The sequence below is a fragment of the Danio rerio genome, chromosome 1, assembly GCF_049306965.1.
Source record: "Danio rerio strain Tuebingen ecotype United States chromosome 1, GRCz12tu, whole genome shotgun sequence".
Taxonomy (NCBI): Eukaryota; Metazoa; Chordata; class Actinopteri; order Cypriniformes; family Danionidae; genus Danio; species Danio rerio.
The window spans coordinates 25,357,482-25,373,571 of NC_133176.1; the positions used below are offsets into that span (position 1 = coordinate 25,357,482).

A 16,090-nucleotide genomic window follows, 5' to 3' on the forward strand; every position below is an offset into this window, starting at 1 on the left:
GGGGTGGAGCTGCTCCCGGTGCATATAGTGCAATTCCATGTTAGTCTGGAGAGAGTGAGCGAGAGGGAGAGAGAAAGAGAGAGAGAGGTCCCGTGTCCGGGTGCCGCACTTCACCTCAAACAACTTTAATCCGAGTGTGAGAACTGAGGGATTTAAAGCACAGGAGTTCATTCACTGCATTGATTCATGCATGGGAGTTATTTGACTTGCAGGAAAAAAATAAAACATCGCAACTTATATATAAAAAAATCGGGAATCACTTTAAAACATATTTCAGACATATTTAAAACATATGCCAGATAATATTAAATAGTTTATTTAAAGTTATCTCGACCGGGTTGTCTTTAGTCCAGTAAGCTTCAAGGGCGGGTTAGACGGTCTTCTGGTTGGACCAGTATTGAATTGAGAATATGTGTGACTCCGTTACCGGCTGTTAGCGGTGTGCGGGGCTTATTTCCACACTAGAGGCGCCGCCTTTGCTCTGAACACATACACGCGCCATCAGGTGCCAGATACACACACTCTTCCGATTGAGTGTACGCGTAAAGACAAATCAGCGAAGATCACCCAGGACTTTTCCAGACATCGAGTTGGATTTATACCGCAGATTGGTCTGTGTGACAACATGATGGATGCATGAGGGCGCGCGAGATCAATACACCCAATTAATCAATACCCTCTCCGCGCACGTGAAGATCAGCTCCGCTGGATGTTTATGACCGCATCTCTATCACCAGGTGGCTTTTCAAGAGCGTGTTTTCAAGCGCGTGTCTCCTGTTGGCGTAAATGTGCGCATAAGGTGTTTTGAGAGCCACAAAACAAAAGCGCAGAGCGACAATGCGCGTGCGGGATTAGTTTAAACTTTGGTTTGCTGCGGAATCGTCGGGATCTGGACTCTAAACTCGCGTCGCTGTACAGAAGAGACTACGTAGATCTCAGATGGGAGCGGATCTGGATTGAATTGCAGTTTATTTCCCTTAAAGAAGAAGGGGACATTCCAGCCGGAGGAGATTACAAGTGTTTCCTTTGCAAAGATTATTTGTTCTGACTCCTCTTCTTTTTGGATTTAAAAGTCCTGCGCCTGCTCTGGTGCAGTTGTCGCGCAGGAGGGATTCTGTGTGTTTTATCAGAACTTGAGGAAACAGCGGTGATGTTTGTGTTGAAATCAGTGGTGCTCTGTGCGTTGCTCTGCGGGGCTGGAGCCCAGTCGTGCCCGTCCCAGTGCTCCTGCAGCGGGACAGCGGTGGACTGCCACGGCCAGAGTCTGCGGAGCGTGCCGCGGAACATTCCCCGCAACGTTGAGCGACTGTGAGTGCGCCAAAAACACGATTATAATAATTGATAATTTTCTATTGTAGCAACAGAATATATTATTAATAATTTTGTCAACAAAATAGTGAAAACTGATTTTACACAAACAGTTACAGTTATTAATATTATTGACAATTTTGATTAACGTGCAAATAGCACTTAGGCTATTCAATTGGCGCATAAGTACAATTAATTGAATTAATGATTTATTAACTGTTGTCATATTAACATATTTACAATAGCTTTAATTAACTTAAAAAAACATTTAATTCTGTGACATTTTTTCACACTCTCATCAGAACAAAACTAGTGTGTCCTTTCTTATTCCAAGCACGCATGTCTCTATCTGTCTCTAACACCGACTGTCTTTCTGAAGTGGATTCATTAATTAAACTGGCATGAAGTTTAAACACAACCTGCTCTGCTTTCAGACTGCAAGAGCCATAGGAGCTGGAGCTAGCAAAGACTTTTAAAACTGTCTGATGTTCTGCTGTTAGAATTCCAATGACTCCAGGTCCACTACATATATATATATATATATATATATATATATATATATATATATATATATATATATATATATATATATATATATACATACAGTAATAAAAATATGCACTTTTGGCTGAAAGTCGCTTCCATAGGAGGATTTTAAATTATATGAGACACTAATGTAAGTTTTGTCAGGATTGCTGAAACCTGACCACAGAAACATGATCTAAGGACATACATCACTAATGATTAAAAAAAAATATATCACCGCCAGGATGGTACATGATGTAGACAATTGTTGAACATGTAAAATTAACTTTAGTGAAAGCCAGTGTAATGAAGTGTACAAAAAATCCATCGCCACATTACCCTCTTAATGGCTAAATGACATCACTTAATTAAGGCTATATACTTAAGTCATTATTCACAGTTTTACTACCTCTCTTTTTTTCTACAGGGACCTGAATGCAAACAATCTGACTAAAATCACTAAGGCAGATTTTGCGGGACTGAAGAACCTTCGAGTTCTGTAAGTATTGAATAGCCTGGTTCTTTTGCTGTGTTAAGAATACAGAAAGACTTGTGCATCCAAAGTAAAATTAATCTTAGCCCACACACACATTCGAAGTATTGAACACATCTCCATTTTCTGAGAAAACATACTTCTAAAGGTGCTGTTGACTTGAAATTTTCACCAGATGCCAAAGTAATCCACACGTATAAGACAATAAAATTAATTAGTTTAGAAATTAAATTATTTGTTATAAAATGAAATGTTACAGGGAAAAGTTATTGAAGAAAGTGAGGTGTAAAAAGACATGGAAAGCCCAGACCAGAAGTCCCAACACCTTCATTACCAGGATGATAAAGATGAAACCAGGGTGGAAATTTCAACAAGACAATGACCCCAAATGCAGCCGAGGGAACTCAGAGTGACTCAGTTGGTTTCAGAAAAGAAAATAAATCTGCTAGAATGGCCTGGCCAATAACATGAGTTGAATCCAATGAAAAATAAGAATTTAAGATTTTGCAGAAGAGACCCACAGACGGATGCCATGATTTTTAGACTCTGTTAAAGTCTAGTGGAAAAAAATCACACCTGAGCAATGCATGTGACTCCATTTTCTATATAAAAGGCATCTTTAAGCTGTCATAAAAAAAAGCCTTTTTCTTTTTTTTTTTTTTTTTTTTTTTACAAAGTATTCAGTAGTTTCTCTTTACTTTTTACCTTGTGTCATTCCATTGTTATTACACATCATTAATTTTCCAATTCTTTCTGTTTTGTTTTATTTGTGTTTGCATTGTTTGGGTTTTCACCAAAATCTGTGTCAATTTCATGTCAACAGCTCCTTTAGAAATATATTTACAACTATCACGACGGGTTCAATACACATTTTCACCCGCTATGTATTCTAATGCAGATTCATTCCCAAGTAAACACATCAATCTGCAGCTGCTCCATTATTAGAATAATATCTGTGAAGCATTGTTATACCAAATTCCATGAGTTCTGGATTTCACTGGAGGTTAAACACTTGTAGTATTCGCACACATACGGCAGACAAGTTTGAACAGCAAAGCTTTACAAGGCAGTGAACGCGTGATTGTCAGAAAATCACAAAGACATTTATTGAGAAAATGACTGCACTATTGGAATGTGAGTGTTTGTCTTTATCTGTTTTCTGATCTTCCTTTCTGTCTCTTTGTGAGGTTGTGACAGAAAGGGAGATTTTGTGAATGTAAATGTGACTGAGATGGAATGTCTGGGTGTGAATGTATGTGTTAGAGTGCGAGAGAGAGATATAGAAAACTCATGTAGGAACAGGTTTGCCCTCCCAATCGGATGGGGTAGTATTTCATCTGACGACTTTCTCTCTGTGTCCGTCTTTCCTCTCGCCCCAAACTATTTTTCTTCTTCGGGCTCTCGTTAAGTTTCTGTCGTTGGGACATCAGACTTCACTGTAATTACTTTTATTATAACAACTCATTAAAACCACCACCAATACTTGATTCACATTCAAAACCTAAAAGCAAAACAAATGACTCTAATTTGACACATCTTCAGTGTTTTGTGTTTTAAACACATTTTAGATTGTTTTACTACAGATTTATGACAGATGTACTTTGTTTTACCAGCAGCATACATTTCTGGAAGTCCTCTGCAGGTGTAAAGCATGTTTGCTTTCTCCATGTCTCACACACTTGTTCAGTCAAACAGAAAACTGTGACTGCCATTTCTCATGTAGGGTCAGTTTCCAGCTATGCTGGCTCTTACATCACAGAAGGGTTAAATAATGCATCAGTAAAACCTAGAATGATGCTATAAATATATGACTCCCATATTGCAAGTGTATACATTTCAAGCATACCCTGGGCATCTGTGATTTTGCAATGTGCTACTACTATAAAAATGCAAAGCGCAGTAACTATGACAAAGCCAGAGCTCAGAAAAATTGCAGTGTTGTGTGATTGAATGACTAAATCTGATTTCTGCTGTTGTTTCTCTCTAAATTTGAACCTAGCCTAATAAAATTATAATACACATGACTTCAAACCATTATTTTGACAAGAGTTTGGTATTTGTAGACTGAAAAATAGAGCAGTTCCTGTTTGCTTTGCTTGCTCCTGTTTGCAGGAGTGTCTCTGATTTAGAGATATATTTTAAAAAGGTGTTTGTGAAAACTATTTACAGGCATTGAAAAATAAATATAAAGGAGCCAAGTATGCACAGACATACTAACCGTTTCAATCATTGAATTACATGCAATGAGTGATTTATCGAAATTTTGGTCTCTCCTACATTTCCTTTTTAGGCAGTTAATGGAGAACAAGATCAGTTCAATTGAAAGAGGGGCATTTCAGGATCTACAAGAGCTGGAAAGACTGTAAGTGACTACACACGTGCACACACACACACACACGCACACACACACACACACACACACACACACACACACACACACACACACACACACACACACACACACACACACACACACACACACACACACACACACACACACACACACACACACACACACACACACACACACACACACACACACATTTATATGTAGCAAAAAAGTCAGCACTGTACTGTACAATTAATTGAAAAAGCACATGACACAATCAACTGTGTGTTTTCATACATTAATGGTGAACATTGTATGTTGTCGGCATGTGTGTGTGTGTTTGTGTGTGTGTGTGTGTGTGTGTGTGCACATTGTGGTAAGGATTTGATGGAGCAACATATTTGTCTGACAGCCAACCCAGCCTCAGGGAAACACACACACATGCACAAGTAACTCTGGCACACTCAGGCCTTTAAGAGAATGACACTGGAATCTGGAATGGAAACGGGAATTACGCTCTTACGGACAAGCTTTTACCCCCCAGCTATTCTCCATTTTCAAACCATATTCTTTTTGATGGCCTTTATGGTCACTGACTCAGACAAAAGTTTAGGTTTGTCAGTTTCGTAAAGTGGTGCATATGCCATATGCTACCTTAAATGCTTTATAAAGTTATAAAAAATTGAATATTATATGATATTAACCAGTATAGGTGAAATGAAAATACTGCAAATTCGGAATATAGTTAGAATTTTTCAAGTCATAATACAGAACCTTTCTATTTGCGAGTGTATTAAGACATGTGGTTAACAAGTTGCTACAGTTGTCAAATTTTAACAGCGCACAAGCTCAAATGCCTGTACATTGTAAAAAAGTGGTAAACTTCAAGGAGAAGTTTAACCTGAACAAGGTTATTCTACCTTATCTGACCCCACAAAAAAACAAAGCTGGTGAAAGGTAATGCATTTACAGTTGAAATCTCAATTATTAAACCCCCTTTAATTTTAATTTTTAAAAAAATATTTCCCAAAATATGTTTTACAGAGCAAGGAAATGTTCACAGTATGTCTGATAATATTTTTTTCTTCTGGAGAAAGTTTTATTTGTTTTATTTCAGCTAGAATAACATCAGTTTTTAATAATAATAAAAAAAAAACATTTAAAGGTCAAAATTATTAGCACCTTTATGCTATATATTTTTTGATAGTCTACAGAACAAACCATTGTTATACAATAACTTGCCTAATTACCCTAACCTACATAGTTAACCTAATTAACCTAGTTAAGTTAAGCCTTTAAATATAACTTTAAGCTGTATAGAAGTGTCTTGAAAAATATCTAGTAAAATATTATTTACTGTCATCATGGCAAAGATAAAAGAAATCAATTATTAGAAATGAAAAAAAAAATGTTAACCATATCATACCATCGTAGCAAAAGCGTATTGACAAAATGAAAAAAAAAGTACATTGTACATAACATTTTCAGCAAAGTGGGAGCATATTCTGCACTTACTTCTCTTACTCATAAAATTAGCAAACAAACAAACAAAAACATTTGATATTCAAAAAGGAAAACAGGGAGAGTTAGCAATTAATAAGGGAACACAATTAATAAAGATTACTGTGCAGTTCATTCATTCTAAAAATTCAGTCCATGCATATTTTAAATGTCATATTCCTACATTATTCTACTTTGAGATGACCAAAGTTCACTACAGCCACAGTTACAGCAAAACATATTTTTGATGTAGGGATTAAGAGGTGTGCTGTGCTGCCTGATTACCAGTCAATCACTTGCTCAATGCTATCCTGTTTTTCTCTTAGTAAATTTACTAAGAGATAAATTAGTAAATTTAGTAAACTTATTATGACTGAGACTTACCTTTGGCTTTTGCTAACTTGCCTTTGTGAGAAAAGCACATAATATACTCACGAGGATGCTAACTTTAGCTTTCGAAAAGCTTTTTGTTAGCTGTGTTTGGTGTGGCTTTAAATGCTAGCTAGTGAAAAGGGTCAATGGCATTAATTGTAAATGTGGTAACTTATAGCTCATAAAGAGGAGTACAGCTAACTGGTAATAGCTTGTAATAATAGCAAACTTGCTTTCAGCGTAAATTGTGCAGTGTTGGCATAACTGAAGGGTTAGGTGGGCGAGTGGTGGGGATGAATAGCTCTTTATAGTGATAAGTGTAGGGATAGAGGAGCTAGCGGTAGCGTTGAATAGCACAGCTAAAGTCAGTGTGTAAGATCAGTCCCACTGTGCCGGTACAAAAGCAGGAGTCTAATGCTAGAGGGTGACTGCATAGCTGAGAGGATTAGAACGCACAGGCATTATAATGCCCTACCAAAGGCCCTTCATAAATATGTGTGTGTGTGTGTATGTGTATTGGGGATGCACTTAGGTATTGGGTGTGACGACCTCCTGTGGGGAGGAAAAGTGGAGACTCTGTTCCAGATATGACCCCCCTTTCTCTGTGCACACACACACACACACACACACATACATGCAAACACCCTTCGTCACGGCTTGCTAGACATGAGCAATGCAGTCAGGTAAAGTAAGCCTATGGAGAACAACTTGAGCAAACGAACAGGAGCCTTGTTTTCCTCATTGCTTTTTTTTCTTTTATTTGCTTGATTATTTCCTCACACAGTTTCTTTTCTTCTTCTATGATGTAGCTTGTTTTTCATGCACTTATTTTGATTTGTTACGTTCTGTTTTTGTATTCTTAGCTTAGTAGTGTAGCTTGTGGCCCATTTCCACTGACTGGCACAGTACGGGACGGTACAGGCCGGTATGGGTCACCTTTATAAAGCTTGCGTTTCCACTGCCTAAAGGGTACCAAGGGTACCCTTTTGGTGGGCGTGGTGTGTGACAGAAAGTTTCAGTCGCCGTCATTCTCTCTCGAGGAAATGTCAAAGCAAAGCTGTACGGGTCGTTCACACATCATACGAAAAGCACTTCTCACAAAACAGATGCTTTATACCCAAAAATACTTCTCTAAGAACATAATTTGATTATAACTGCAGATCATTGCAAAAATAGCTTGCTGTAACATCTGCGATAAATAAATGAAACATATATGAACACTTACAGTCTTGAATATGTTACCAATTACAGAAAAACTACACATAGCATATTTTTGGGCTTAAAAACGACACGCAACATAGCCCATAGTCAGTGCAAACCTCTTATCTGTACCTTTAATCTTCAGCAGCACATGTAACCTCTGTTAGAGAGTAATTCTGTCATGCCAAGTTCATAATAGTCCAAAAGGCGATGAAAATAGTTATACGTGGCAGTTTGTTCATGTTTTAGGTTGGTGAAAGAATCATTTGCACCTTCGTTTTTCGAGCTTCTCCTTCGTTTTTTCGTGCTTGAATATCGCTTTTGTTTATTTATAAGACGTTCGGATGTCAGAAGCACTTCAATCATCATGCGCACGCTATTATCATCAGCTCAAGAAGTTCATTATTTCAAATAGCCTATAGACGTGTGGCGAGCTCTCACTTTTAGATGGCCTCACAAAACAAAAACAGGACACGGTAGATTTTGTTGTTCTTGGCTTTGTGGCTGCACATCAAGAAAACAACAAGGTTTGTCTGAGCTTGGGTCAACCATGGCTCGTTATTTTATGCATATAGTATTACAATGTAATGTCTCGGCTGTGTATTTAAAAAAATGGTGGTTCCCTTGTTTTCATTTTTCTGCTTGTGTATGCGCGAGTGACGCTTGTCTGTAAACAAATAGTGTTTAGCTGCACATCTAGCTCCACCTTTTGGTACCCTTTTGTCATGCTTAGTTACCCTTTGTAAAGGGTGCCAAAAAAGTGGTACTGTACGGTTTGATTTTAGGTCCCGTTTGACAGTGGAAACGGCCATAAAATTTTACCGAACCATACCGTACCACTCATTGGAAACGGGCCATTATAATATATTAAGAGCATAGACAGGGTTCCTGATTTAATATTGCACAATCAAACATTTGCCTTAAACATTGTTAGTACTAGTATGAATTGCAGCTCATTCTAACCAAGAACTGCCCACACAGATAGGATCTTACCTTAAAGTGTTTTGTTTTGTGTGCCATTTAGCAGTAGGTTCATCTAACTTACTATATATATCTGTGTAACCAAAAAAAATAAGGATTTAAGTATTCCATATCTATACACGGTGGCTCAGTGGTTAGCACTGTCGCCTCACAGCAAGAAGGTTGCTGGTTCGAGTTCCAGCTGGGCCAGTTGACATTTCTGTGTGGAGTTTGCATGTTCTCCCCATGTTTGCATGGATTTCCTCCTGGTGCTCTGGTTTCCCCCACTGTCCAAAGACATAGGTGAATGTAATAAACTAAATTTGCTGTAGTGTATGTGTGTGAATGAGTGTGTATGGGTGTTTCCCAGTACTGGGTTGCAGCTGAAAGGCCATCTGCTGTGTAAAACATATGCTGGATAAGTTGGCGGTTCATTCAACTGTTGTGACCTCTGATTAATAAAGGGACTAAGCCGAAGAAAAATGAATGAATCTTCCTTTAACAACAAACTCAAGACAAGTTTTAAAGAATTTAAACTTGGAAAACTTCTGCAAATCAGATGATTATTTTGTTGTCAAAAGCCCTTTGTTTCTGTTTGGCCTAATAAAGTCTGTGCATCTATAAGGAAATTCAGCCAATCAGATTAATGCTTGCCAAATGAAAAAAGTATGCAATATGCAATGGTTTTTCAGTGAACTGACTGTGGGCCTGAGTCTGCAGATTTACAAACTTCATAGTCATAAGCTTATCTCAAGTGTTAGACCTGATTGATTGTGGATCATGTATGCTTTACGTTACAGTAGCTGCATGTGTTCAGACTAACTTTCAATTCATTCTTCGCTCTGTTCAGTCTTGTTGCCGGTTTTTTGGCATTAAAAGTCATCTCACTTTATGGCCCTCTTTGGAAATGACTGAGTGCATGTCTCTGTTTGTGTGTGTGTCAGAGTCTGGCTATGTGCATTTCTATCTGTAAGTGTGTGTGTCTGTGTGTACTTGTCTATTTTAAGGGTCGATCTTATTCGCTTTAAGCACTGTGTGTGTATGTGTGTGTGTCTTTGTGTGTTTCTGCAGCAGGGTCCACAGGGAAGGCTGTCCTCTGTGCCTGAGTGAAACACGTGGGCATTTCTGGAGTGTGGAGCACTGTGTGCCTCGTTATTATTTCATCATTCATTAAATATTCAAATGGAATGATGTAACTCCAGAAGCTGAACGATGATGTCATCGGCTGCTATGTTTGACTGTGCGAGTATGTCAGAGAAAGTGAGGGTGTACAACAGCGAGAGAGAGAGCGAGTGAGAGCTTGATGGTTTCATACTTTGTGCAGACAGAGTTCACTTTGGAACTTTGGCTTGTGTGACTGACGTGCGGCAAATCTCGCATGCTGATGTCAGAGCTCAGGAATTGATCGAGTGTTTGTGTTATTTTAACGTTCTCCCATTATCAGCAGACTCAATAATGTCGCTGTAGAAGTTGTCAAATCTCGGATGCTTAATAGGCTGCTCTGAACAATATGTATTCTGGTATTAAAAACATTATTGATTAATCTCAAGCCTCATTAATCTAACACACAGACAGCAGTGGCGCCACTCTTCATTAATATGCGCAGTGGGTATTATATATGTGCTGATTGTAATGCATAATGTCTATTATAGATGCTAGTCGGGAATTATTTTCAGCTACAATCGAGCATGAGAGAATCAAGGGGATAGTGAGAAGTTAGTGGCTGTATTAAACCAAATATGCGTTTTGTCTTTCATGACAAGTATGCATATGTGTTTGTGTGTGTATGTGTATTTACACTGTAAGTTCTTTCGCTTCACTTTGTGCGAGACGTTCTGTTTGTTTTTCCCACATCTGTTTTTCCGGGCTGTTCTTTGTCTGCGTGTGTTTGCTAGATGCCCCCACACAGTGCCTGCCAGCCCCACACACACACACACACTTGCACACATTCAGTCAAGGCCCAAGTTGATGGCTGACAGGCCCGAATTAAAATATTTTATACATTTTTAAAAACACAAATTTACCAGTGCTTATTTCTTTACATATTTACCAATGTTTCATGTGGAATCTATTCATCTTGCCATATTCTTATTTTTAAATGTCATCAGGATAGATTATTTTAGCTGTTTCAGTTTTGCAAGTGGCAATACATTTTAGTTCAAAGTTTCTGTGAACAGGTAACGGTCTGATGCACATCATGTACTGTTTCTGGTGCCTTACAGTCATTGAGTTCCACTCTTGTAAATATACGTACATACACAAAAAAAAAAAAACACTTTTTTTGTTCAAACTACTTATTTAAAATGAGCTGAAACAACACCATTCTTGACATTTCATTGGGACAACTTAATTTTTTATGTTCAGTCCACATAAATCTGTTAAAAGTGTCAGGTTAATTTAATCAATTTGTGTTGGGACAACATGAATGAATAGTATGGAACCCTGCATTTTTTACAGTGTACAATGTGTTTTGTGTCATTTCATGTCGCTGCGTGTGTCTGTGTTTGCAGGCGTCTCAACAGGAATAATCTTCAGGTTCTTCCGGAGTTGCTGTTTCTGGGCACGACCAAACTCTTCAGACTGTGAGTCCTTTATCTTTAGGCCCCTTCTATTTCCTCGCCCTGTTTTCTTTTCACACCCCTTTCTTTCCCGTTCTCTCTTCATTGCTGTCTTTTCTTGGTTCCTCTTTGTTTCTTTTTTTTGTTTTGTCTCGTTTCTAAAGTGTATTTATCTATGTAGGTTTTACAGATACATTTTGTGAAATTTGTGTTGCGAACTGCATATTTAAATCCCGTTGGCTTCTCTAATGTTGTGGTTTGATTTGTAGATTTGGGGTTTATACACTTTTACATTACTGTTGCAGTATAAACACAGGACAATTTTGAGGGATGTCTTCTGAATCTTGCTCATTACTCCCAGACAGATCTGTGTGTGTGTGTGTGTGTGTGTGTGTGTGTGTGTGTGTGTGTGTGTGTGTGTGTGTGTGTGTGTGTGTGTGTGTGTGTGTGTGGTTGTGTGTGTGTGTGTGTGTGTATGTGTACATGTGTGTGGTTATAATTGAGTTATGCAGGACATCTAGGGATCAGCAGTGAGGGAGGTTCAGACCATGAACAGAGTAAATTGAGTTAAAAGGAGATACACGCTTAAACATCTGCTGCTCAGAGAGAGAGCGAGAGGAAGGGTAGCGAGCGCTAACAGCTTTACCAGGAAAAACAACATTCTAACAGACTTTGCAGGAGGTTGATGGAGGAAATGTCTGTGTGTGTGTGTCTGTGTGTGTGTGTGTGCTGCACACATCGCTCATGTTTCTGCCGTCATATATCCACTGTTCATGTTCTAGACATGGTATGGTTGTGTGTGTGGTCTCCTAAAAATATACTGGGATCTACAGGCTCAACTATCAGGTGTGCATAGTTGCTTGTGAGACTTAAAGTAAATTGCTGGACTTAAAGTCAGATCCTAAAGAAATAGATTGATGTGTTTTCCAAGACGCAGTTCATTGGTTTATGTGTTAATGTGTGTGTAGGGCTCAAGTTTTACCCATGTTATGGGGACACTGGTTTGTGTGAGGGATAGGAAATATCAATGGAAATTATGTGAGCAAGCAGGCACATATTAGTTTTTCATGATTCTTAGGAAGGGCATCACGGTGCTGCAGTGGGTAGCACAATCACCTCACAGGAAGAAGGTCACTGTTTTGAGCTTTAGCTGGGTCAGTTGGTATTTCTGTGTGACATTTGCATGTTCTTCATGTCTTTGCTTGGGTTTTCTACAGGTGCTCCGATTTCCCCCACAAGTGCAAAAACATGTAGTAAGGGTGACCTGGATAAGCTAGATTGTCTGTAGTGTATGTGTGTGAATGAGTGTGTATGGATGTTTCCCAGTGATGGGTTGCAGCTGGAAGGGTATCCGCTGCATAAAAAATATGCTGGATAAGTTGGCGGTTCATTCTGCTGTGGTGACCCTAGATTAATAAAGGGACTGAGCCGAAAAGAAAATGAAGGAATGAATGATTCTTAGGAAGGATTTGTTTTGTTCTGTCTGTCAACTCAGTTTCAACTCAAGATGGTAGCAGGTGTGTGAGAAAAAAAGAAAATGAGAGGAAAAGAGGAAGGCCTCCTGGTGCATAGTACTTTCTGATAGTATTATCTGATTTCACACACACACACACACACACACACACACACACACACACACACACACACACGCACACACACACACACACACACACACACACAGTGTTCAGTCCTCATTAGATTATCTCTGCGCGTCTACATCTGTGGCTAACATGCGCAGCTTTTATCTGCCTGCCTCTTTCATCACTCTGTCTATCTCATTTGGCTTTATTTTGCTCCTTTTCCTGTTCTCTTAAGCCTTTCTTTCTTTCTTTCTTTCTTTCTTTCTTTCTTTCTTTCTTTCTTTCTTTCTTTCTTTCTTTCTTTCTTTCTTTCTTTCTTTCTTTCTTTCTCTCTTTCTTTCTTTCTTTCTTTCTTTCATGCATCCTCTTCCTCTGCTCCCCTGATCAGGTTTGACGTTAATGTGTCTGGATGGAGTGTGTGTGTGTGTGTGTGTGTGTTTTTGGAGGGGGATGGTCTGGTAGCGGGTGACAGAACCTTCTAGAGCTTGTTTTGTTCATCTTGCCGGGTGCCCTGGTGACCCCGGCTTCTGCTGTATGTGTGTGTGTGAGAGAGAGTATATGTTTGTGTGTGTGTCTGTGTGAATATGAGTTATGGTTACACACATACGGCCGCTGCCACAGTAGCGGCTGAAGTATTTCTGCCTTTTGTCTCCTCTGAGGCCGGGCCTGTTTGAAAACCTTTGAATAACATTGGTTATGTTGGAGAGAACGTTCAGATAACATTTCTCACGGACAGCAGGTCGGTCACAGCTGTGTATGTTTGGATAGAGAGAAAGTGGGAAAGAGAGAAGAAAGGGACTTGAAAGAGAGAGGTAGAAAAGGAAAAGAGGAGACATGAAGGCAGAGAAAGAGGGAGAGAGAGGGGGAGATTACTGGTCAGAGTTTTGAGAGTCCATTAAGAACTCTGTAAAACCCAACAGTAGTTTCAAAATAAGACTGACTCACCAATAAAAAACATACAAACTGAAAAAAAACAGAATAAGGAAGAGACTTTAGATTAAAAGATATATTAAAATATTTAATGCACCACAGGTGAACAGCATTAAAAGTGTAACTAATAGATATCACTATGCTTCACAGTACAATTATTTTGTATTAAACTTTTCTAAAATGTTGTGTTAAATAATGAAACGTTAAAATGGCAACATGTAAATATGTTTACAATACTTTTATGAAGTTATTACAATAACTTTTACATAACAAGCCAGATATAGAATACACTCTAAAGCCTTAAAAATATAAAGAGAAATAAAATGGAAAAGTCTGAAGTAAATTATGTGTTAAGTTGCTCAATTAATAAAAAAATGTGAAAAACATTTACATGTACTTTAATTAAACCTTATAATTAATATCTGTAAATACATGTAGAGAAATTGTGATAAGATGAACGCTTTTTAATAAACACAAGTTTTTTTTCAAGAGTTCTGAAATAATACATGGCAAAGAAGCAAAATGAACCAGTGTAATAATAATAATAATAATAATAATAACAACAATAATAATAATAATAATATAATGATGATGATAATAATAATAATAATAATAATAATACCAATAATAATAATAATGATAACAATAATATTAATAATAATAATAATAATTACAATAAATATATTTAAAATTTACTGTGATTTTGCTTATGGGGTCACATCTTAATATAATTTTTTTATTTGCTGATTTGGATAAGGCAGCCGTTACTTTTCTTCTGAATTGAGCTTTTGCGAACTTATTCATTGGCGCGAATGCCCATAGTTGCTACGGTTACTGTTGTCATGTCACGTAGCCATCATCCCTCATCCAGTAACCATTAGTGCTGTTTGTTGGTGTTTCTGACCACCGAAGGAATTTCTCCCGTTGTGACGTCTGTGTGTGTCTTGCATTGATCCTGTCACTGGTTATTAAGTCTAACTAAATGATTTACAATTGTAATTGTAAGTTGTTTATGCATCTATTTTAAATAATAAGGACAAACTTTGATCAATAATTTTATGTCTGTAAATAAAGACAGATATGATGGTGAAATTAATGTTTTGAGATATGATGAACATTCTGTCATAGTTTGACCTCATGCAAATCCAGACATTTTATGATCTTCTTTTACAATCTTAAACTAGAAAAAGTTGTGACAGCATTTAAAACCATATAAAAAAGACAGAGTAATGATTTCTAAATTTACTTTGACTTGTAGTTTATTGCAGACAGGCCAGTCAAGTACCTCTATCCTCTTCCTCCGCCGTCAGGACTTTATAATGTGTGCAGAATGTGGTTTTGCATTGTCTTGTTGAAATATGCATGGGCGTCCCTGGAAAAAAAGGCAGCATATTGTGCTCTAAAATCTCTTTGTACTTTTCAGCATTAATGGTGCCATTACAGAAATGCAAGTTACCTTTGCCAAAGGCACCTGACCATGACAGACCATGGTTTTTGGACTTGTTGCTGGTAACAGCCTGGATGATCTTTTTCATCTTTGGTCTGGAGCGTTTATTTCTCTCAAAAAGTACCTGAAATACTGATTTATCTGACCACAGTACAGGTTTCCACTGTGTGATTATCCATTGCAGATAACTTTGAATACAGAAAAGTCAAACTGAAGTAGGCACTGTTTACATAGGGCTTCCTTTAGGCACAGTACAGTTTTCACTGACATTATGGGATGTAACTATGTTTTGTGGCACTTGACAAAGGTTTGCCAAAGTAGTCCTGAGCTCATGTGGTAATATTGCTTATAGATGCATGATGATTCTTGATGCAGTGCCACCTGAGGGATTGGTTGTTCAGCTTAGGCTTAGATCCTTGCCTTATAGGTACTAAAACTCCTCCAGATTCCTTGAATCTTTTAATTATGTTATGCAGTGTTGAAGGTGAAATATCAAAGTATTATACTATCTTTCTTTGAGGAACATTGGTTTTAAACATTTCAATGATTTTTTTTTCATGTATTTGTTGACAAACTGGCGATCCTCAACCCATCATTGCTCCTGTTTCATATCACATCATTGATTGATTGATTGATTGATTGATTCATTCATTCATTCAATTTCCCTTCTGCTTAGTCCCCCATTCATCAGGGGTCACAACAGCGGAATTAACTTCCAACTTATTCAGCATATGTTTTACACAGTGGATGCCCTTCCAGCTGCAACCCCAGTAGTGGTAAGCATTCATAAACACTCATTCACACACAAACTCTAAAAACAATTTAGTTTATTCAATTTACTTATAGAGCATGTATTTGGATTGTGGAGGAAACTGGAGCACCCGGAGA

The 16,090-nt window shown here is 38.0% G+C and overlaps 1 protein-coding gene across 37 annotated transcripts in view; it reads left to right on the top strand.

The window, feature by feature from the left end:
- Window positions 1-48: 48 nt before the first annotated feature.
- The window catches only part of slit2 (slit homolog 2 (Drosophila)), a 131,852-nt gene continuing 115,810 nt past the window's right edge, over window positions 49-16,090 (top strand). For 36 of the 37 annotated variants that reach the window (XM_068220869.2, XM_021475850.3, XM_073949220.1 and 33 more), the window contains exons 1-4: window positions 49-1,308; window positions 2,261-2,332; window positions 4,617-4,688; window positions 11,198-11,269. In XM_068220869.2, the coding sequence (XP_068076970.1) occupies window positions 1,151-1,308; window positions 2,261-2,332; window positions 4,617-4,688; window positions 11,198-11,269 (374 nt within the window). In that variant the 5' untranslated portion in view covers window positions 49-1,150. 37 annotated transcript variants of the gene reach the window in all.